At 48.5% G+C, this 23,957-nt stretch overlaps 1 protein-coding gene across 3 annotated transcripts; it reads right to left on the bottom strand.

The window, feature by feature from the left end:
- Positions 1-1,861: 1,861 nt before the first annotated feature.
- LOC135919455 (uncharacterized) lies at positions 1,862-22,426 on the bottom strand. Of its 3 annotated transcripts, XM_065453280.1 has the most exons (4): positions 20,836-22,426; positions 17,184-17,733; positions 3,652-4,018; positions 2,181-2,481 (listed from the first exon to the last, which is right to left on the bottom strand). In XM_065453280.1, exons 1-4 carry the CDS (start codon positions 22,362-22,364, stop codon positions 2,312-2,314), a joined length of 2,616 nt encoding a protein of 871 aa, XP_065309352.1. In that variant the 5' UTR covers positions 22,365-22,426; the 3' UTR covers positions 2,181-2,311. The 3 variants fall into 3 exon arrangements, with proteins under 3 accessions (XP_065309350.1, XP_065309352.1, XP_065309351.1); XM_065453278.1 differs by lacking the exons at positions 17,184-17,733; positions 20,836-22,426 and adding an exon at positions 6,699-10,077 and having other exon boundaries at positions 1,862-2,481; XM_065453279.1 differs by lacking the exons at positions 2,181-2,481; positions 3,652-4,018 and adding an exon at positions 7,348-11,072.
- Positions 22,427-23,957: the final 1,531 nt, after the last annotated feature.

The following is a 23,957-nucleotide window of genomic DNA, read 5'->3' as shown; positions in this document are numbered from 1 at the left end:
GAACATATCCGGCCAAAAGTCAAGCTGTGTTGGGGTGGGCAGCAAGGCAGGAAGCAAGAAGGACAGTGCAGCACCCTTTTACATTTAAACTCGGCGCAATGGGAATGCCTGAGCCTTCTGAGTTCCGCATACTGGGTCTTGATATTCACCGCTCCGGCAGTGGTGCGCACTGGCTCCGCAAAATCAGCCAGAGTTCAACAAGAACATTTCACGTTATTCGTCGCAAGCAGGAGCTCGCACTGACGTAGCCCGACAGCTGGTACGTGCAGACTTGTAGCCACAAATATTATATCATGCACAATTTCAACGGCTGAGTTTGGCACAGTTGGAGACAATTAATCGTGATGCTGTGCCTAAAATCACAGTACTACCACGCATCACTCCGATACCAATCTTACAGGAACATGCCCGGCTCCACACAATTACAGAGCTAATTTTGCAATGTGAGAAAGCGCGTGAAATCAAAAAGCAACTTCTTCCAGCTGTCGCTGCGTGGCATGCTCATTTTCAACGCGGCTCTCGGATTGACAATCAGTGCTATCGAATAGCTTCCTGGGGAATCACCAGTATTACAACTATTAAGCCAACGAAGTTATGACGCAGCGATACAATAGGTATTGTTGACGAACACATCATCGATGCATCATGCGTTAAGACCTGCAAAGTCTCTATGGATGCTACTATGCTGCTAGATAGCGGAAGGACACCATTGTTCAGTAGTACGCATAACTTCATCAATGGTCACCAGGGTAATTTATCTACGGAAGCCAGCACTCCAGTAACGGAGCTTCAAGCCATCGATGACGTCGTGCAAGATGCCACATCCAATCTGCTTACAATCAAACAATATATTCACAAATTCTTCAGTGGCTATTCAAGAACTCAAGAAGTTTTACAAGGCGATGTAAATCTGCGAGATGACACACACTATGAATAGTAAAACAGCTACTTGCGTCAAGGTACATTGGATTCAAGGCCATCCTGCAAACCTTAACAACAATGCTGCTGACCGGCAGACGCATTGGCCTCCTAATCCAGATCTTCCGTCAATTCCCCTCCCAACTCAACGCCTTAGGTACCTCCAAGCCCGTAACAATTTTATCCGACCGGACACACACGCTCATATGCCACCGTGTTTCTGCTCCCTCCCCCTTCACCTCACTATAGGGCGGAGGAAGTTGTGCTTAGGAGGCTTCGGGCCATGGTGGCCCTTGCACCGGCTGTGATTCCGACGTGAAACTGGACGCATTTACCAGTGGGTGCTACGTATCCATACGTTTCAGTCCCAGTGATGGAAGCAGACGCGTACAACCTAATATGGACATGTCCAGGCTTGTAATCGGAACGCTCGCGTCTCCTACCGCAAGCCGGCCTCCGCTTCAGTGCCACAATCAACTATATGTCCGCTGGATACATGATAGCAGACTCCACAAAACACTGCTTCGATTCACACGCAACACAGGCCTCACAGCACACATATAATACACATATACACGTCAAGAATTATGCCTTAAGGGCAAGCCTTCATCTCGAAAAAAAAAATAAAGTGCAACCAAGGCAATCATTTGGGCTCCTTTATTAAGAAAATAAGGGCTTGCACATAATGGCCACGTTGCCACATAATAGCCACACAATAGCCACATAATAGCCACATAATAGCCACAATCTTTCAATAGCATTCAGAAAATATTCCACTGCCTTTAACGCAGTTATCACGGCAACCTTTGATACCTTATGTAAGAATAAGAGGGAAAACAAGCGTAATACTTAAATGACACTGATGGTCGCAAGGTTCCTTGAGAGTATTCCGGATACAAGCTACCGCAGTACATAACGAAATGGTTCTTAAGGACATTCTAGGTAGAGGGTACGGTTTATTATAACCCCGCGCCAGGTCATGCTTGCAACCGTAGTTATGGAAAAATGCGCATTATTGATCGCAATGAGTGTCCAAGCTTTCGCTGTACTGGTAAAAGAAAACAGACGAGAAGACTCCAAAGCGGTTCTCTAAAGTCCTCATCACAGCGTAAGCTACCTGGGCCAACAAGCTACTCGTCATAATAAAGCTGAATAATACTAATGATCACCGCATTATACACGAAGTAGCCGAATCAGCACTGGTCTAGAACTCAGCTATCGTTACACGCAGGTGTCGAGAGCCTATCGGCCGTCGTTCCACAGACCAGGCCTGGGGGCAGGCCACCGCAGCACTCCGCAGCGGTTCATCGGCGCCATGGCGCTCCGACCCGATTCGCACCCGAAGGCTTCGGCAAAGTGCGCCATCTGTCGGAGGGGCAGGTTGACCCGCTGCTCAGCCGGCAGTCGACGCCAGGCGCCGTACTCGTGTGCACGGTGAGTGCGGTCGCTGTGCTCGCAGTTGTCGAGCGCGTAGTACAGGAAAAACAGCTGGTCGGCTGAAACGTTGGCGAGGGAAGCGAACCGAAAGTTGAGTCGCCAGATGAGATCGACGCGAAGCATATCCTGCAGCCAGTAAGAGAGGGCAGCAAAGGTGGACAGTGAGTGCCATCACATGTCGATAATACGAGAGAGGCTGATATGTATTTCCGTATGATGCGAAATTTGAACAAGTCCTGGCCAAAATGCAAATGGATCGTGGAGTTCTATCAAGCTGCTCTTAAAGGCAGCTTTTAAGTCACTCAGAGACTCCTCCTTCTTTTTGATGAAAAGAACATTTTATTGTATTTTGCAATTCGTTCTGTCGCGCGATTACTCAAACTCCATAACGCGCCGAGATTGATGATGCGAATGTCTGAACGAGGCGCATTTCTGCAGAGTACAGGATTGCAGCCCACAGGCCGGGGGTAAACAAGCGTATCTTCCGTGATCCGGGCGTAGACCCGCGTACATTAAGAGCAGTCACTGCGGCGTGTGTAGTGAGCACTGGGATCCCAAACAAAAGAACGAGCACTAAGCGTTACGCATACAGGAAACAAACCAGGACATTGTGGAAACAAAGGTCCAGAAAGCGATTTAAAGACTTCTTCAACCGAACGTAATTACCATAACTAAACCAGAACGAATTACTTTGACTTCGGTGAAAAAAGAAATATGTCATCCAAGTTTTACTCTATAGTTACGCCTGCTTTCCAAGTTGCACGCGAGAACTCGCTCGCATAAACGAACGAACGAAAGAAAGAAAGAAAGAAAGAAAGAAAGAAAGAAAGAAGGAAAGAAAGAAAGAAAGAAAGAAAGAAAGAAAGAAAGAAAGAAAGAAAGAAAGAAAGAAAGAAAGAAAGAAAGAAAGAAAGAAAGAAAGAAAGAAAGAAAGAAAGAAAGAAAGACTGTTCTGTGGTCGTGACTAAAGCGTAGAAGGCCGGACGCTTTTTAGAGAGACCGCGATCGCATGCCTATACACCTGCAAGTCCGGTACTTCAGCTGCATAGCAGTGCACTACAGCTATACCTGGCTGCCGCCATTTATGCAGAATGCCATGTACTCAGCACACGTTGATCACTACAACACAAACTGTACGCGTTTACTCACAGCCTTCCTCCAGCGCATCTGCCGATTTCGAAATTTTTGGAACTTAGTTGACCGCAAATTGAATCTTGGGTAAAGCGTGGGGGGAAAGAACAACGTCGCTCACCCAGTGAGAGATCATCCAATATCCCCGAAATAGCGAGTGCTCACCTTGAACGCCGCGTAGGCGAGGCCGAGGGCGGCCGTCTGCGCCAGTATGGCGAACCCGGCTTCCTCGCCTTCCCGCCCTTCGCCGTCCCACAACACGTCCGAAGCTCGGGGTTGGAGCTGCGAAGGCAGCGACTGCGCGTCCTTGTCCAGACACTTGCGGAGTCGGACAAGGGATCGCTGCGACTGCTGCGTCAGCGCCGAGGGCACCGAGCACTGGCCGCCCTCCGCGCTCGCCAGCGGCACCAGCGCCCGGAAGAGACGCGTCGCCACGCGGGACAGGTGGAAGGCGAGCATCGTGCTGTTCTCGGGAACAGAAGCGTTGACGAGACCAGGGGGAACGTACACAGTCTGCAGGGATTCTGCCAACCTGCGACCGTGAGAGCCGCATAAGAGACCATAAGATTAAGGCATAAGATTAAGGCATAAGGCATAAGATTAGGCTGCAGTTCCGAATTCGTGCACCGGTGAACTCTCCCCGATGCTTTTTTTCACACCGCGTCACTCGAGAGCGTCGGCTTGAAAGAAACAAATTTTATCCGGTATATGTGCGCACTCGTGAAACGGTTGCTCCGCTAAACCGTTATTTCTGACAAAGTGACAAGGAGCGAACGTGATATACCTGCGTAGTGCCAGCTCGGGAAATGCTCCCGTTAATTTTTTGTTTTGTTTTACTTGATTGTTCTGATGTAGAGGTCTTGCACAACACTGATCAAATGCTGAAGTGTGACACGGAATAGGTGCTGTCGATCGTAATGTCGGTCATATTCGAAGTTGTGCCACACTGTCGCGAAAACTAGAGATCTATGATATTATCGATGAACTATAGCTGCGAGCAATGCGGATCGCTCTTTGGGCCGTTTGAACTCAACTTCGTTTCTCAGTGATGCAGCTATGCGACAGTTCGTATTTTTTACATTTCTCTACGTCATTGTCCTACTTCTAATTTAAAGAGCTGTCGAAGAGTGACTGCATGGGCGCTATAACGTAACGCAATTCCAATATGTTTTTATTCCAATCTGTTGACGTCAAATTTGCGTAACCACCGACGCAAGCATCGGGCGGTGACCCGCAGGGTTGTTTAAAGGGACCAATCAAATGCTTTCTTCGTTTATAGGAGGTCACTTTTCTTTCCTTTAAGAACGAATAACATTACCTGCACTAAGCGGCTTCTCTTATCTAATTGGCTGATAAGAGGCGAGGAGCACGGCTGAAGTGGAGAGGCATTATGTGGGGCCGAGCCAGTGCGCTGAATATCGATAACCGGATGAAAAGGGTGGTGCGGCGTCTGCGATTGGTCCGCTTTCCCTCACTTAGCTTGGGTTGGCTCGTCGAAAATCACGGCGGCATGCAATGGAAGGTTAAGAATGCCGCTAAAAAGGCTCATCAGCAAAGAAAAGTTGACTGAGCGAGGTCGTAAACGTGCCGAAAGTGCTCGAAAACTTTACACGGCCACGCAGAAAGCATTATTGTACGCGAATAAGACCATGCTCTCCGGCAGGTGCGAGTAGTCAGTGCCTGAACGATCGGCGGCAGCCATCTTTTATTCCTCTCGGAACAGGACAGCCTGTGGCTATTCAGAGAAAAATTCAGTTTTGTTCGGCATATTAATGTATCTTTGACGCGTACACGTCACTTTGACGCGGTGAGTTCTGGCGCTGTTGTGGCTTCGTGTGACAGGCAGGTGAAGTGGGTGCAGCCCGAAAACTTTATACCAATAGCTGAGGTCTAATGGCGAAAAGGCGTCGAATCAGAAATAACAATTCTTCTTTTGTTCTTTGTAGTCATGCGTAATCAGTGTATCGCATCATATCAGATGAGGAGTTACCGTGGTTTTCGTGACGTCGCGTGACAGACAGGCGAAGGGGGGGCGGTTAAAAAAGTTGTTGCCCAATGGCGGAGGGATAATTGCAGAATTGGAATAGAAAAGTTTGGAATAGCTTTAGGTTATAGAACCCCATGTGTGATCATTTCGACTGCGCACAACACTGTACTGAAGCTTAAGAATATAAGAAAAGTTCATTGGTGATTGACCGGTAAATACGAGAGAAATGCGTAAGTATTACGTCGCACCTCTTCGAAGTCCCATGCCCGTGACTTAGACAACGTTCACCACGTTGAAAGTTGTTTTTGCATTCGTTTTCAATTCCATTAATGTAGCACTAATTTTATTCAATTAGTCAGTACAACCAATTTCCCCTGTGTTGTCTTTGGTGCCCTTGTTAGCTTCTTGTGACATACATACATACATACATACATACATACATACATACATACATACATACATATATATATATATATATATATATATATATATATATATATATATATATATATATATTCGCACACGCGTACACACAGACATGCTCTTCTAAGCTCTCTCATCCCCTGTCTACCTCTACAACGTGACCGACTACGCATACTTCATGCTGAAGGGACAAGCGCAAGAGTGGACACGGGACACTAAAAAAGGCGACAAGGCCAAACGCTAACTTGAAACTCGTGTTTATTACAAAACTTTATGTATATACACTCTCGCGCACTTGATCGTAATAAGTTACAATTCTGCAAGTCAACATTGGTCATCACAAATAAACAAGAACTCGCCAAGGCCGCTCCAAGGCCTAAGGCGGCCTCCCACAGACCCCAAGTATGCAAATTCTTTAACAGTCAATGCTAGGGATACTTGCATACTTGGCGCGGCCTTGGCGAGTTCTTGTTTATTTGTGATGACCAATGTTTACTTGCACGATTGTAAGTTATTATGATCAAGTTCGGAAGAGTATATATACATATCTTTTTGTAATAAACACGAGATGGAAGTTAGCGCTTGTCCTTTTCCGCTTTTTAGTGTCCCGCGACCACTCATGCGCTAATCACTTCAGCATGGAATACCAACTAGTCTGGGCTCACACCCTACTTCGCATACTTCACACCCATACACTCCTTTCTCTGCAACACTCCTAATGCTAACGCATTAAAGACATTATTCAGTTATGAACTTGATCGCTTCAGGCCAGAGGCGATGTCAGCATGCTTTGCCCACTAACCTGGGGTGCACTTCGAAGAGGAATCCCGGATCCCTTGGTAAAAGTCGTTGACTTGTTTGGCTCAGGTACCTCTTCTGGTACGTCTTCCACGTAGCTAGAATGGCTGGCACGAGCTGAGACTTCCTCAGCCGCCTTCTCGAAGCCAGCAATTTCCGCACATTGTAACAACCCGCGCTATTATCCGAAGCTTTATCGAACGAAACGTGGACAAACTTGTAGCGTTCCATCTTCTTTTCCATAAGGCTTAGAGTCTTCTCCGATATCCACGCACAGAGGCGCAGGTTTCTGGAGAAAAAATCTTCCACTTGCAGCAGCCAGAACCACCTGGCCAGAGTAGGTGCTCTCGTCTCAGCAAACATCTTCGCCTGCAGGTTTTCGAGGCAGGCAGGTGCCACAGCCACTGCAAGACGCATACAAAGGAGCCACTTCAAGTCATCCCGCACAACTCGCCCCGTGAATTCGACGCTGAACAGACGCCTGAGGTTCACGAGATGTTCCGGCAGTAGCACGGCCAGGCGAACGAGTAACCGGAAGCCCAGATAGTTGAGGAAATCCTGCGCGCTCGAGTTGTGCGTTAATCGGACAAGCCCTCCAAGAACCACGTCAGAGTTCCCGACGACCACGGTCGTGTTCGGATTGATGTCGCCGCTGAACATGGCAGTGATAAACGTTCGCACGCTGTAGTCTATGTGCTTGAGTTTCCTCACCCGACAAGTTCTCGAAGCCGCTGGTTGGTCACTGACCATGGCGATGCCTTTGAATACTTCCATGATCTGCGCTGTCAAGTTGGCCGCCATGGTTGCATAATTAAACTCTGTCGCTGCTTCGCGGATCGCATTCTTAAACATATGTTTTACGTTGGGGCGCGACTCGTCACCGTTGAAGAATAAAGGCCTAGGCAATGTAACTTCCACGATGTTATTGTTTGTAGCTCTTTCAATGCCTACGACAACATTTAAAAGTGCCGGAACACCGTATTTTCGCGCCATGATGCCAGCTGTCCGCCATATTTCGAGTGGATCTATGGTACCGTTAAACGGCCACGTCTTTACCGGTAGCGCAGAAAATATTTTGGACTTGAGAAAAGCAGAAGTATGGCGGTGGGATGACATACACGCCTTGTAGAGGAACCTAGCTGAATTCGCTGCGCCGGTTTTCTTTCGGAGAATGTAGTCTCTGAGGTCCGAGGACATGTATTCGTCTATCACTGTATCCACGGACGTCGATACCCCTAATCCCATGGCAGACAACGGCGTTCTACTTTCCCACTTGCTACACGCATATTGGTAAAAGTTGTCGCACGGTGACGCATCTTTTCTTATCACAGACTTCACGTACGCGGCTTCTTTTAAACAGAAATGAGAGGAGCAATAGTAAGATCTGGATGAAGCTTTGCTAGTCGACGTCGTAGTTATTTCGCTCACCGTTGAGTACCAAAACGTCTGGAACGTTAGACCTATGAACGACGCCTCTGTAGCGTTCCCAGTCTTTATATGCAGTATGCGTGTGAGCTCAAGTCGGCGCGCAGGAAACACTGCTGCAATCCACACAAGGCAAGTTAGCGATACGACCGTGGCCACCACGATTTCGGTATACAGCAACCTCTCCGGCTTTCCTGCAATTCTCGATGTCGCGTAAGGCAACGGCGAATCTTCTACTACGGAAGCACAATCTCCGTTCAATTCGACTGTCTTTCCGCCCAGCAGTTCATAGTTGCGCATTGGTTTCGCAGCTTCGCTGCACGCGTGCTGCCGTTCGCTGACCGCCAAATAATTAGGAGGAGCAGTCTCTCGAAAGACAAGCTCATCTTTTCTCGCAATAATAGCGGCAGATTCATCACAGTGATCTTCATTATAAAATATTTCTGTCTTTTCAGCTTCCTTCGTTAAGCTCGCTGATAGTAATGTCGGAATATCATATGTAGCGCTCCTATCACATTTTATTTCGAGGAGCATTGAATAAATATCAATTTTATCGGCTTCTATGCTGTCAGCATTGTTTTCAACAACGGGCGTTTTCAGCACGGTTGTTTCACTGGCCCGCGTTGCTTGCTGAGCAAGCGAACAGTGCTCCTCTGCAATGTCTTCGGCTCCCCTCCGTTCCCCAGTAGCAGCCGGAGTTTTATTCGGCGCCGTTTTATGTTTTACACGATCTTTACTCGGATTGGCACATTCATTTTTGGGTTGCTCACTTCTCGTGTTGACCGGCTCACCCTCTGCTCCTTCTTCAGGCAACTTTCGGGGGCAAGAAACCGCAACGCGTGACGGCTGGTCCTCTGTCGTATTACGTTCCTTCTTCGAAATGTAGATTGTACGCGGACGTGGTACCGGACGCCACGCTCCATCTCTCGTAGGCTGCTCGCATAAACTTCCTCTACGAGCTCCCTCGTCCCGAGACGCTGAGACCCGCACACATAGAGGAACATCTGGCTTGAGCCCATCGTCAAAACTCTGAATACCGTGCGATGCGTCGTCCCTCTTATAAGCAATCTGATCCAGTACAATCGTGGAACCCTTCATCGTTGTAGCTGTCATTATACGTGGAAGATTATATGGCCCGTATGAAGGCTTTCCAGAATGCGAGGGCTTACACAAAGAGGTGAATTCAACGCCCTTAACTGCCTGGGACGGAGTCTGTCTTGCTTGCATTTCGTGCACACGCAACACCAACTGCTGTAATCCACCATGCGATGACTTGACTTTGTTTTTCGGCACTTCACAAAGCACAGTCGACGGATCCAAGCCAGCTGTTACAGTCCGAAAATGGTTTGTTTCGCTTCGCATTTGCGGCGGTTCTTTCGAATGGGAGGGTCGATACAGGACAGTGTGGTTCTTAGCACGCAGTGATGTCCGTCTTAAATATGCGTTCTCGCGGGTGAACGAAGGTGTGATGTTATCGGCGGGCTGCCCCTTTAGGTGTAGGGACGACCCTACGTCAGCGTTTAGTGCCCGCGTTGATATCGTCGTGTCGTGGATCTGATGACTGCTTGCAGCTACTAACCCATATCCACACGCACTGCTTTGCGAAGTGGCACCAGCAGGACTGCAGCGCCCGTATGGACGACATAGTATGTGATCTTCTATAGGCGACCAGGACGATAACGTTTTTGTGCTCCCCGTGATTTTGATGTCACTTTTGGGGGCACCCATGATCACGCCAATATCTGTCTTCTTTTCACGCCAAGCGTCGATTCTGTGTGCGGTCGGCGTCTCGTCTGTTTGCAACATGCGTTGCGCGCGAGACCTATTTTGGTACCGAGAGTCTGAAGCGGAAACTAAATAAAAGTTATCCTCTTTGGCGTGTTTTTTTAATATTCCCCCCTCACCTCGCAAGAAACTATCGTTTCCGGAGGCGGTAGGTCTCGGGAATCCGGCTTCATTTTTTTGGGTCCTCACCAGTTTGCAGGAGCGCACGTTGGAGCAGTCCACTTGCTTGCTCTGCATTAGCGGCGTTGGAAGCATTGCGATTGAGACGCGTTGCTTCGGAATTAGCATATCTCTTGCTGGTCGACCCCGGCGCCTCGGTCATTGTCTTCGCTGGTTCGCGACACTGACGTGAGCATGCAGCTCCATACTTGTATCCCGTACCTGTAGATTCCAGACGAAGAAGGTGGCTTTGTGCAGCTAAAGCATCGGCAGCAAATTTGCTATTGTTTACCATCCGATCGGAGCCGTCTGCCGAGGAGAGCCTCGTGAAAGTTCCGCTCCATGGAGGTGGCCAGACCGCGTTTTCAGTAGAGCACGGAATAGAAGCGGACCACGGGTCAGTGCTGAGTGCCCGGTACAGAAGGGTCACTGGGCTGGGTTTGACGACCGTAGGTTGTTGCGTGGCCCTTTGGCAGTCCTTCGCGAAATGGCTCGAAGAATGCGTAGTCGAATCCGCTCCCTCGCCTACGCACGGTGGCACACCGACAGGTGGCGCCTTCAAGCGTCCGCCGGTCGCCATTCTCGGGCTGATGCTGAATATCAGGTCTTTTATTACGGTGTTTGACAGACGGCCACCCTTCTTGCGAGTTTTAAGTTTGGCGCTTTCGGCCAGTCTCAGATCATCGGCAATTTCTCCCGCACCTGTGATATCATCGCGAGGCAGCAACCTTTCCTCGTTCCGAATTTCTTCGCTGTTATCTTGTTCGGAGCCGTCTCGGTCAATCATGGCAAGGCGTCTTTGCGGGGAGGCAAGACGACGCGTTGACCATGACACGGTATTGCGCTCGGATGCCTTAGCTGCAGCTGCATCCGGGGCCGTGTTCGTCGCTTCATCTACCGTGTTCAATGCTGGCGAGCGGTCTGGCAAAGGTTGTCGTTGTTGTCCTGGGTGTATCTCCCGATTCTTCAGTGAACTCCTCCTACCTCGGTCAATGGACTTCGGAATAACCTATAAAGACATTAAGGGTGTCATGCAGTGAAATTTACTGATGTGGATGCATTTGGCACTTCATTTACACCATACTCAAAAGAAGCTGCAAAGACCATGCACAAAAACAAACAAGTCAGGAATGTTATCGAATACAGAGATATTTCGACAACGTCTGTGAGCACATCACATAATACTAGGGTATCATGCAAAACAAGAAGAAAAAAATTATGAAGTGGTTGCTCAGTCATTTTATCAATGATAGGCAAGGACAAATTACGGTGCGTGCAAACGTCAGTTCGACCTATACAACTCTTCTGCGCAACAGATAATAGGACTTCTAGCACGTGTAGAATCGAAGGTACTGGGTTCGAGATTATATGTATTGCATGTCCACGTGACTGTCGTTGCACAGAAGTCTCAATCCACGAAAACGAAAGCGATGGCGTCTCTTCTTGCGAAAGCAATTGTCACCTATTTCGCTTGATTTTCTCAACTTGACTCCTGGAACCTGCAGTAATGTGTCTTTACTACACTCGATTGTACTCCATCGTGCGCGTGAACTCACCCCATTCGAGAGTACCAGAACTTTCGAAAAATGCAAATAACTACGTGACCAACTGCGCACAAAAGGACTTAGCAACGCGCCACTTCGCCCTGGAGTGTCTCTGAATATTACAAACAGCTACCATTCGGGGATCGCTCACTTAAACTGCAAATCACATCACACACACTAAGCAGAACTGCGTACTTGATTACCGACACTTACAAACATTTATCAGGTCTGCGCGGTTGATCAATTAACGTTTTAATAGCGAGTGCATTGATCGCGATTAATCTGCATGCTGATGACAAGTGTGCAAAAACAAGCAAGCGTCGGCACCAATGCGCCCACGTCGCTTGCTCAGTGTCAAGGAATGGAACCGCAGGCTGAGTTGCAATGGTCACGTCGTTTAAGTGGTCACCATGGTCACGTACGAGGCACAGAACCTGCGACCGTGTTTCTCTGAAGTCGGAACAAAAGCCGCACGCATTCACTGCGCTTCGTTGAAGCCCAGCGAGGCATTTAAATGCTCAGTCGAACACCCTTCACTGCAGCTGGACTTTTCATACTGTTGGTATACGTCCACTCAGTCAGGTGTTGCTGATGTGATAATAAAGGCAACCTATTCGTATTGAACAAATTGTTTCTGTGATTATTTTTTCGCCCAAGCTTATCTGCAAGATAAATAGGTTGATTTTTAGCTCACGATCTTACTGAGCCGCAAGCCGACTAGTTGAGTAATAATAAATGGTTCCAATTATTGTCGGGTTACATTTCTTTTTCTATCGATTTCTGATCCTAATAGGTCAGAATAAGAGATCGCACCTAACACTTGGGCGGCCAACACTTGTTGCCTTAATATCCTCGTTTTTCATGGCCATGTTTTCTCACACTAAGAAGGTACATTTTGAACAATATTCACATAGTCAGACGCCACCTCTATTGAACTCGCTATAAGTGCTTAATAACATTTTCGTGCCTATAGCAGTTACTAACCCCTTATTTAGTTCTTGTCGTACGCGCAAAACAAAACATTAATCCACGACATCAATCTTCTAGAATCTGTACCGTGCGCACAAATGAATCTTGGGGGCATAACAAGATGCTTTTTTGTTGAATAACGGGATGTAATTAAGATTAGCCGTTCCTCTCCAAATTTGCGGATACATACTTACGTCTAATTAATACACCCAAAGCTTCGCCAGAATGAAGTCACTTTATGACACTACAAGCACCTAATACATTTTTCTTGATAGACACAGTCCATGCTCATCTTTATATACCATACGTGACCAAAATGTGAACTATGCACAATTCACTTATAGCGGCTTCAAGAGCGGCGCGCGCTATATTAGTTGGCGCTTTTGAGCTTGATATTTCGGGGCACTTACCGAATCCCAGTTGCTGGGGGCTTAGTCTGTCATAAGCCCAAAGTCTAAAAGTAACCACACCTTTATTCGGCCCGTAGCATTAAGTTCCAGTTTCTAAATATCAGCATAATATACCACGACGTTTCACCACTTCGGAAACAAACAATCAATTATCTGCACAGTGAAGACGACAGATAGAGTGAGTTCGTATTCTTTCCACGATAATCGTCCAGTCCAGTCCACTCCAGTATTTCACAGCACGCAAGACATAATCCGAATTAGACATACAATCTCGATGACTGGGTTCACTCGTTGTTATAAGGGTAATAATATTTTTTTATTTTATTTTTCAGATTTGATACGCTAGGCTCGCGCCAAGTGCGAGGCGAGGAATGTCACTAAGTATGTGCGTCATAAGCCTATAAAACTGCGGAGAACGTTTCCTCTTAGTATTCAGAAATTATTTTTGCATGCAGACTGTCGCGTTTTCGTAGAAACACGGCCGACACATTGCTACCGTCTGCCATGACTGCAGAATTCGAAGTATCACGTCCTTGGCATGGGTAACAGCACATAAATGGATAAATAAATTCGACTATATTAATAAAAGACAACAACGTAAGAAAAACGCTTTCATACAGGCAAGGCAGCCTTTGCTCGACATACGCAGTCTTATACCACCATTCAATAAAGGCGTTAGGTTGAGGAGCAGGGGGGGGTGGGGGGCGTATTTTCCTGTTCGATCACTACGCTCAGTATCGTTCCGACCAACAAAAATGCACGCGTTGTGAAACTAGTTGAAAATTACTGGCGAGGCGCCATCGCACAACACGATATATTGACATGTGACGTCACAGGCACGTACCCAGGGGGGGGCCCGGGGGGGCCCGGGCCCCCCCCGAAATCAAGTGGCATACCCCCCCCCCCCCCTCCCCACCCACGCCACCACTCCTCACACATTCCTAAAGCGCCGCGAGATTAATGTTGAGACTTGGCAGCTGTTCATCGGTCAGCCTTATGCTGCCTTTTTCACTCCTTTTAGATGGCGGTAGTTATCGGCATCTCTTGTAATGTGAAGGGCAGTTTTCTCATAGATTCCGCACCCGCGCGATTAACTCGAGATGCGTTCAGTTGTCACCATCTATTCCACCGTCACGCGCATAGCTCTTGCTTTTGTTAGTTCAACCTTCTTTGTTTAGGCTGATCCTGGGACCAGGAGAGGGATGCGGCTGTAACTTAGCTGGTCTGTATACTCTCATGGAACGAGTTGCGGCCGGACAAAACGCCAATTGCGTTTAAGTTTTCCCTGTGCTTCATTATTTCCTTGAGTTACTTACGGCTCGCCGCGACGCTGGCAGATGCCCGGAACCATATACACGTGATATGGGTTAGATAAGGTGGGAAATAAAATAATGTGAAAGAGCGTCCATCATGAAACCCTGCAATAACCCTTAAACCCATTAGCAAGATGACTGTCGCCCGTTAGCTCGTCTGTTTTTCCCTAATTGTATAGCACTTCTCGTGCAAATTTGGCAACTGGAAACAAAAATCGCAAGGAGTTGAGAAATTAAGCGATCTACTAAGGGAGAGAGCCAACGCAATAACCAAAAATGTTGACTGTTGTTTATGAGAATATTTATGGATCAACATCTTTTTATTTAAAAAGGAAGTAGAGGAAACGCCGCCGGAAGTGGAGAATAATTACTTGCTTTGAATGACGCTTCTACAGTTATCGGTCGAACCGCCTCACGTAGCCACTTCTCTGCTGTGCTTATGTGAGTGTTTTTCTAACCTTTCTCGGTGAGCGCAGTACGTCTAGAATCGCAGAGTCCTGCGCTCTAAGCGGTTGTATGGGAGTGGCGGCCGCACAGCGTTACGCAATTCGCGGAACTGTCAAAACTGATCAACAAGGCGAAAATAACTGCTATTCGAAACTATAACATGAGAAAGACTGAAGAAGCCGTAAAAAATGAACGCAGCCTGAAATCAGTAAAAAACAAACCTGGAATAGGACAAACCATGATGTATGCACTAAAAGATAAGAAGGATAATATCATCAGCAATCTCGAAGATATAGTAAAAGCAGCGGAAAAATTCTAAGCTGACCTGTATACAGTACCCAGAGGAGTCACGATACCTCACTTAGAAACAGTAATGAACAGGATACAGAAACTCTCCTATAACTAGCGATGAGGTCAGAAGGGCCCTGCAAGACATGAAACGATGAAGAGTGGGAGGAGAAGGTGGAATAACAGTCCATTTAATCGAAGATGGAGGAGACATAATGCTTGGAAAACTGGCGACTCTTTATACGAAGTGTATATCGACTGCAAGGGTCATAGAAAACTGTAAGAATGCAGACATTATACTAATCCACAAAAAAGGAGACGTTAAAGAATTGAAACATTATAGGACCATTAGCTTGCTCCCAGTATTATATAAGATATTTGCCAAAATAATCACCAATAGAATAAGGGCAACGCTGGATTTTGTCAACCAAGGGAACAGGCTGGCTTCAGGAAGAGATACCTTACAATGGATCACATCCATGTCATCAATCAGGTTATCGCGAAATCTGCAGAGTACAATAAGCCTCTCTATGTGGCTTATAGAGATTACGAAAATGCATTTGATTCAGTAGAGACACCAGCAGTCTAGAGGCACTACGTAATTAAGGACTACAGAACGCTTACGTAAAAAGCTTGAAAAATATTGCTACATGCGTGTGGTATTTGTTTGTGTGAATGAGGTACGTGGGCGCCATCACTCCAGAAAAGAGAAGGAAGAACGAACTGGGCTCGCGCTGTGAATCTAAACGGTCAGCGCTGCAACCATTGTTGTAAATATAATCTGTAAATAGTTTCTCGTCTTACTGACTCGTCCTTCGCGTAAGAATATATACAGAGGTTCTACAGCTACCTTAATTCTACACAAGAAAAGCAGGGAGATACCTATAGAGAAAGGGGTCAGACACGGAAACAATTTCTCCAAAGCTATTCACTGCGTGCTTAGAAGAATTCAAGCTATTAAACTGGGAAGGCTTAGGAGTAAATATCGACGGCAAATATCTCAGCAACCTTCGGTTTGCCGATGACATTGTTCTATTCAACAACAATGCAGACGAGTTACAACAAATGATTGGAGACCTTAACAGAGAGAGTGTAAGAGTGGGGTTGAATATTAATATGCAGAAGATGACGATAATGATAAATAGCCGGGCAAAGGAACAAGAGATCAGGATCGCCAGTCGGCCACTAGAGACTGTGAAGGAGTACGTTTACCTAGGTCAATTAATCACAGGGAACCCTGATCATGAGAAGGAAATTTACAGAAGAATAAAAATAGGTTGGATCGCATACGGCAGACATTGCCAGCTCCCGACTGGAAGCTTACCATAATTATTGAAAAGTAAGGTGTGCAATCAGTGCATTTTGCCAGTGCATATGGGGCAGAGACTTGAGAGCGAGTTAAGGACCACGCAAGGAGCGATCGAACGAAGATTGCTAGGCATAACGTTAAGAGAGAAAGAGAGTGGTTTGGATCAGAGAGCGAACAGGTATAGACGATATTCTAATTGACATCAAGAGGAAAAAATGAAGCTGGGCAGGTCATGTAATGCGCCGGTTAGATAACCGTTGGACCATTAGGGTTACAGAATGGGTACCAAGAGAAGGAAAACGCAATCGAGGGCGACAAAACACTAAGTGGAGCGATGAAATTAGGAAATTCGCGGGCGCTAGTTGGAATCGGTTGGCGCAGGTCAGGGGTAAATGGAGATCGCAGGGAGAGGCCTTCGTCCTGCAGTGGACATAAAACATGATGATGATGATGATGATGGAGGTGGTGGGCCCCCCCCGAAAAAAAATCCTGGGTACGTGCCTGTGACGTCATATTCTAAACGAGGCGCTTTCCCAGATTCCTCCACCGAAAAATTGGCAGAACCTCGGTTCTGCCAATATGCGTAATGCAGCCAAGCAAAAACGCTCCACGTGTCACTGAAAACAGCACGCCATGCAACAGTCTACGCAGTATTACCATTGCACTATGGCACAGCACCGTTCGTACCGCTATACCACGCAAATGCATCCGCTCATACCACGTGCCTGCCTTAAAGAGTGACCGCGTGTCTGAATCAGCCGATCGGAAGCACTTCCTTACAGCGAGGCCAGCTTATAGGCAAATGGAAAAAAGGGTCTCTTCGGGAGACATCTTCGTCACCTGGCGCCCAGCGGCCATGCTGAGGTCAGTGGCGGCTCGCGCGGCCCTAGCGTCGACGCGGTCTCGGTTGTGGCCGTCGCTGTCGACGTCGTCGTCGGTTGGACCGCGCTCCCCGTCGGCAGCGGGTGGTGCAGGTCCAGCCACGACGTTGGCGCAGCTGTAGTAGACGAACTCTTCCCGAGGCGGCGTCTCCCAGATGAACTCGTCCGGTCGCCGACGGTCGTCGCGCCGAACGCCGGCGCTCGCGGCGGCCAAGTCCGGCACCGCGTCGTAGATCACGTCGTAGGTGCCCTCGCTCGCGTCGCTCGAATAGCCGAGACTGCGACCACGGGCACCGCCGTCCGGCAAGGAAGGAGACGCGCCCCAGCCGGTGTTTGCCGAAGCCAACGGCGCCGGAGTGGGCGGTCGTTGACACAAGGGGCCGCCGTGGTGTCCCCCGCAGAGATGGCGAGGCCCCCAGCACGAAAGGGCCCTCCGCGAGAAGGCGGCGAGGCGACAACCAGGAATGTGCTGCACAGCTCCGTGCCGACAGGGTCGAGCGTATGGAGCTCTGCGAGAGAAGACATGGCCCGAGCCAGTAGATGGCATCGACGCTTGCAACTCAGCAGCGAGAGTCGAGAGGGAATCGCCGATACAATTTCACGCTTCAACGTGGAAAGCCTTAACCGATCAAAACAATGTTGTGTTTGGCACAACTGTGCGCGAATCGATAAGCGAAAACCTAAGCCTCTGCCCGTATGGGACCGAATTCAAGACGCTTTTTCGTTCGCAAGTAATTTTTGTCATTCGAGAAGCACCTACGCTAATATTATGGCCAGCCTCGGAATTTGCTGGCATTTGCTCTTCCCAACAATTTCAGCCCGAAATACTTTTCTGAATACGGGCCCTGAAAAGTAAACTATATATAGCTTCTCTAAATAGCTGCACACACAAGCGATAACAAAAGAGCTCTTTTTCTATGTTTTCTTTTTTGTCGTACTCGGCCTGTTCGACTTTTGTGTATCATTAGTGATTCTTCTTACGCAATCAGGGGCTGCCTGCGCCCATTGACACGATACACGCGATGGATTAAAAATAATCATAATAAATATTTAAATTCTGGAGCTTTACGTGTCGCAACCGCGCGATCTCAATATATTTATGAGCCTCACCGTAGCGAGGGATTCCAAATTAATTTGAACCACTCGGAGTTCTTTAACGTACGTGCACCTAAATCTGAGTACATAATTTCGCCTGTACACTGAGATATCGGGCACAAACTTCAAGGTTAACAAAGAAGCTTGAGAAGTTCAGAAACGTACAATGAGCGATGGAAAGAGAAATGTTAGGCGTCACATTAAGAGGGAAGGAGACAGAGGTGTGGATTACAGATCCGTGGGGAGTAGTAGCCCGTACATTCTTGTTGACAATGAGAAGGACAACTGGACCTGGGCAGGACGCATTGCGTAGAGCAGGTAACGGGTGGTCCATAAGAGGTACAGGATCGGTGCCAAGTAAAGGGAAGCGCAGTAGAGGACGGCAAGGAAATGGGTGGAGTGATGAAATTAGGAAATTTTCAGGCACTTGGAATCAGCTGGCATAGGTCAGGGCTAATTGGACTTCGCTGGGAAAGAACTCCGTCTTGCAGAAGACATAAAAATAAGCTGACCGTGATGATGATGAATGCTATAGTACACCGAGCGTTTTCGCATACCAACTCCGTCGCATTGCGGTACCGGTGCCGTGGTGTCGAACCCACGTCACTGAGCTGAGAAGCGCGACAGGGCTACCACGTTGGGTGACGCGCTCGGTCGAAAAGAAAAATGACGTCAGTGTGACGTCAGGGATTCCAAAGTATTGTTTCGCATTTGGGCCGCGTTGGCTGAGCAAAGGTTCCCGAAGCTTGCCATGTTTGATATTTGGTTCCTTCAGAACACAATGTAGTCAGTCTGTACCGCTATATACAATTATTAGGCCCTAGAAGATGCCATCAAAGTCCATGACGTCACGGCGACTAGGTGCGGGAGCCTCATGGATGAGTCGCCACCCGTGTTTTGTTGCTGCGCTTTTTCTGGCTTATCCGGCGTCTTATTGTGGGAAGAGTGGCGTTTTCGGTGTCGTAGAAAAGGTAATTCACTGATGCAGAAGAAATCATTTTTCTCTTTAGTGTCCCTTCAAGGTCAGACCACACGCACGCTTGCAAGTGCGCGCTCACTCCTGGCACCTCCTGGTTAGACGCCTCGGCAGACTTCGCTTCGTATTGAGCTATATACATAGTACGCACGTACGTCATTCAAGGACACTTCGCGACTTCCGGTTTACGGCGGTGCCATGTTGGGGTACCAACTAGCCTATGCGGCACCTGTTGATAAGGTTCCCCAAGATGGCGGAAGGTAGCCGATGCAGACGACAGCAACGGATGTGACGTCACGTGCATACTATGTATTGATAGTACATAAAAATGCGCAAGTTGGATGTCCATTGGTCAAGCTGGTGCAGGACAAAGCCGGTCAGCACCACGTCGCACAGCCAGACTGGAGCAGATCAGTGCGAGCGCGCACTAAAGCTCTGCCGTGCACGAAGCAAACGCTACGCAAACGCTGCGCAAACGCACTACACTTGCGTGCAGCTGCGGTCTACCACGTAGTGTAAATACCACGGCCACCGCGGGTCTCCGCGAGGGGTCCGCTGGCTGATTGCACTGCGGCTCGGTGAGGGTAACCGCGTTTGGCTACGTTTGGCTACGTTTGGCACACGGCAGGAAGTAGCGGCCTCTACGTGAACATGCAAAATCAAACTTGACCTGCGCGCCACGGTGATGTTCAGTATAGGCGCAGCGTTGTGGGCGGGCCCCGCTCCGCATTAGGCTTCGCAGTGCAAGCCATTGAAGAAGGAGTGGAAGCACCACGTAGGGCACGTTTGCCTGCCAATGACTACGCTCCCGCTGAACGTATTGAAATACTTTTTGCAGCAAAGTATTTCTAAAATAACCTATTTTAAATTCAAATGCATTTCTCGACTTTGATAAAAAGTGGTTCAGGGCCCTTTTAACACCAATTTCCATAAGCGTGGGATCCGCTGAAATTTGTGCAAGAGCCCAAAGGAGGCAAGGCAAGGTTATTGCTCAATTTGTAATATGGCGTAATCATCCCTTATTCTTAAAACGCACTCGCCCTCTACAAACAAAAACTAAATCGCGTCCGACGTATACTTGGCATAGAAAGACGTCCGACAATTAACACCCGCTTCACACCGCCTTACGTAGCTTTTAGGGAGACCACACACCCCTCCCCCTATACACTGATGGCGAAAAATATTGAGTACTTCACTGGCACTTATTAAGGTCTTTGAGCGATGAAGCAATGTGAGTGCGGATCGCTCTGGAAAGTGACTACCAATTCAATCATTACTATGTTTTTTAACTCATGTAACATTATTTTTCGGTATGCCAGAAGAACTTGTGAGCAAGTTCGATTTTCTTTGTTATGGAATGCCGTATATGGACTTTGAGGGGTCACAGCTCGAAATTTCCCTTTATAGTTTCCCCCTGACGACCATAACGCATAAATGTGTTATCAGAACAAGCTGTCGTGGATGTACAATCATTTGTGACTCAAACCTCCATAGCATATCGCCGAGCAAACGAATCAGAATCAAATCCCATGCGCCTTACAGTGCACGCCAGTAAGGTTGGTGTGCCCAGAAGCCAGGTGGCCGAAGCTGCATGCGCTGGTAGACTGCATCGACCCCGTGGCGTGCTCGGTACGGGGAAGACGCGGGACGCCTGGACTCCACGTAGCGGTACTGGGTGGCCGAGGCGTCGCGCGCTAGTCCGACGATGACGGGCGCCGATTCAGATTCCACTTCGACAACTTCCCTGATCACCGTCTCGATGACGTCGTCCTGAGGTCGCGGGTCCTTGTCGTCGGAGGAGTTCCTCCCATGCTTGTCGCGATTTTTCAGACGGCGCGTTGTGGTCACAGTATTCTTAACGGCTCCTCCGCTGGTAACGTTACCGGCCACCGATGTCGAATCCTTGCTTCCACCGGCATCACTTCGATCATCTGCGGCCTCCTGCACTTCTTCTGTCGTGGTCTCCTCGACGAGCTGCCTAGAACGCGGTGTCCTGTCGCTCTCTTGAACACGTCGCGTAGTCGTCGTCGTCGTCGTCGTCTTCTTGACGACTCCACGCGAGCGCTGTTGAGCCGGCGTCACAGCGCCATATTTGCCAATTTGGAAAGTCTGCATCGCGCCATAGTAACTTGGGGGAGCGTTGCTGTCGCACAGACTGCATGATGACGGCGAGAACAGGAGGTGTATGGGCGGCCCGGCCGGTGCCGTCTGCGCTTCTTCTGGGTTCGTCTGCACCGCTTTGTTCCCTCTGGAATGGCCACGTTTCTTGCGCTGCTTTTTGCCCTCGTGGCTCTTCGCGGTGATCATGTTGTAGGTTATGGAGTGCTTCTTCTCCATCGTCTTGGGCGCCTTCGCGTCCGCTTCACCGTTCACCGCTGCAGGCGTCTTTTCCTGGTTATTTGCCTCTGGTGCTGGCAACGACGTCGCGGGGGAGGTTGTCTGCTTTTCTTTAGCCCCGCCTTTGTCTTTTTCCTTTGTCACGCTTTCCTGCGAGGGTGGTGCTTGCTTCTTTCTTTTATCCTTGGTTTCGATATGTGCTGCCAAAGAAAGAGTACTTTGAGCGCTTTCAAACCGGCTGTCGTCGTCATCTTCCGGGACGGCCTTTGAACCGTCGTCCTTAGGCTCCTTTGGCCGACCCGATTTACTCGGATCGCGGCTAGTGAGAGTTTTGTCTGCCCTGTCTGCCTTCACGTCGGTCGCTGTCGCACCACCTTTCTTGACGGCACCGCCCGAAGGCCGGCGTGCAGTGCTCGGTTCAGCGACGAGCGGCCGCTTCCCGGTGCCGTCCTCTTTCGGATCGGCCTTCGATGCAACGTCACTACCCTGTACGGAACTGCGTCCCTTCGAGGACTTAGCGCTGCTACTCGCCTTAGGTAGGGACGCGAGCTGATGCGGCTTCTTGGTGCCGTTAGCCCCAACACCGGGCTTAGACGCAGCACCGCTACTCTGTACGGCGCTCGAAGCCTTCGACGCCTTAGGGCTGCCACTCGCCTTCGAGTGCGATGCGGGGAGAGGATTCTTGCCGTGCGTCTTGCCGCTGGAAGGCCTCCTGCTGTCCGTAGACTTCATACTCCGGCGAAAGGAGTAGGCCTGTAGAAAGAAGCGCTGCTGCTTCAGCGCGCTCGCGGGGCTTCTTCCTCTTCTTCTACATCGAAGCGGTGTAGTCTGTAGTCAACGGTACAGTCTCTGAAGTCAACTCTAAATCCAATATCTTGGAGGAGGCAGTTGCTTCTGCGGTGCTCTAATCACCGGAAGGTAGATGAGGGTGCTACAGTGGAAGTGCAGATCTACTTCGCTGGTTCTGCCGATTTAAACGTTCTATCTTTTCAACCTAATCCAGATGTAATTTTACTGCAACCAACTTGGTTGTCTCCTGAAAAACTATTTTGTTTGCATAATTTTAGCGCGGCGCCTTGCTGAGAGATGACAAGCCGCCCTCCTCAGCGAGGCACCCAAGGACCAGGAGTGGGCCGTCCAGCAGGCCAGGGCCGTTGCCGTGGATCTCGAAAGATTTTCCTCGAGCGATGGACCCCTCGCAGCCTAGCCCCAGGCACCAACATCAATAACCGTTGGACAAATAAAGTTTATTCCTATCCTATCCTAGGTCGTTTCGCTTAGATCGCCCGTCTATAGGTGGGCGCTTGTCAATTATGGTCTCAAGTAAATTTTGCCACAAGGCAAATACTTAGTTCCGGATGATGTCTCCAAAATGTGAAATTCTAGCCGTTGAAATTATTCTCGCTGGCAGCGGGACTTTCTCGTTGGTTAATATACCGGGTTTTTCAGCGAACACATTGTTTTTAATTGCCTGTAACAGATAGCATTATATTATTCCATGAGCTGCAGTCTACTGGAAGAGGCGGACATGCACAAGAAATTGAAATGCACAATTGACTAAGTAACAAAAATCAATAATTACGTTTTTAATTATATTAATTATGGAAGGTATTTCAAAGAACTCATGCATAACCACTCTCCGAGAAACTGGAACCACTATAAATTTATTGCTGGAACATTTAAAAGAACGGTCATCATCATCATCCTGTTTTATGTCCACTGCAGGACGAATGCCTCTCCCTGCAATCTCCAAATACGCCTGTCCTGCACCAGCCGATTCCAACTAGCGCCCACAAATTTCCTAATTTCATCGCTCCACCTTTTGTCGTCCTCGAGTGCGTTTTCCTTCTCTTGGTACCAATTCTGTAACCCTTATGGTCCAACGGTTATCTAACCGGCGCATTACATGGCTTGCCCAGCTCCATTTTTTCCTCTTGATATCAATAAGAATATCATCTATACCCGTTTGCTCTCTCATCCAAACCGCTCTCTTTCTGTACGTCTCTTAACGTTATGCCTAGGAATCTTCGTTCCATCGCCCTTTGCGCGGTCCTTAACTTGTTCTCAAGCTTCTTTGTCGGTCTTCAAGTTTCTGCCCCATATGTCAGCACTGGTAAAATGCACTGATTGTACACCTTCCTTTTCAATCATAATGGTAAGCTTCCAGTCAGGAGCTGGCCATGTCTGCCGTATGCGATCCAGCCCATTTTTATTCTGTGAATTTCCTTCTCATGGTCCGGGTTCCCTGTGATTAGTTGACCTAGGTAAACGTACTCCTTCAGAGACTCTAGAGGCTGACTTGCGATCTTGAACTCCTGTTCCCTT

The sequence above is a fragment of the Dermacentor albipictus genome, chromosome 3 (genome assembly GCF_038994185.2).
Source record: "Dermacentor albipictus isolate Rhodes 1998 colony chromosome 3, USDA_Dalb.pri_finalv2, whole genome shotgun sequence".
Classification (NCBI taxonomy): Eukaryota; Metazoa; Arthropoda; class Arachnida; order Ixodida; family Ixodidae; genus Dermacentor; species Dermacentor albipictus.
This window is presented reverse-complemented; position numbering and strand designations above follow the sequence as displayed.

Bases quoted from the DNA above. Each gene is read 5' to 3' on its own strand.
- LOC135919455 (XM_065453278.1), bottom strand. From the start codon at position 9,925: ATGTTGCAAACAGACGAGACGCCGACCGCACACAGAATCGACGCTTGG. The intron at 4,019-6,698 runs GTTAGTGGGCAA...TCACGGTCGCAG, and splicing joins CTCTTCGAAGTGCACCCCAG to GTTGGCAGAATCCCTGCAGA. The intron at 2,482-3,651 runs GTGAGCACTCGC...TACTGGCTGCAG, and splicing joins TCGCCTACGCGGCGTTCAAG to GATATGCTTCGCGTCGATCT.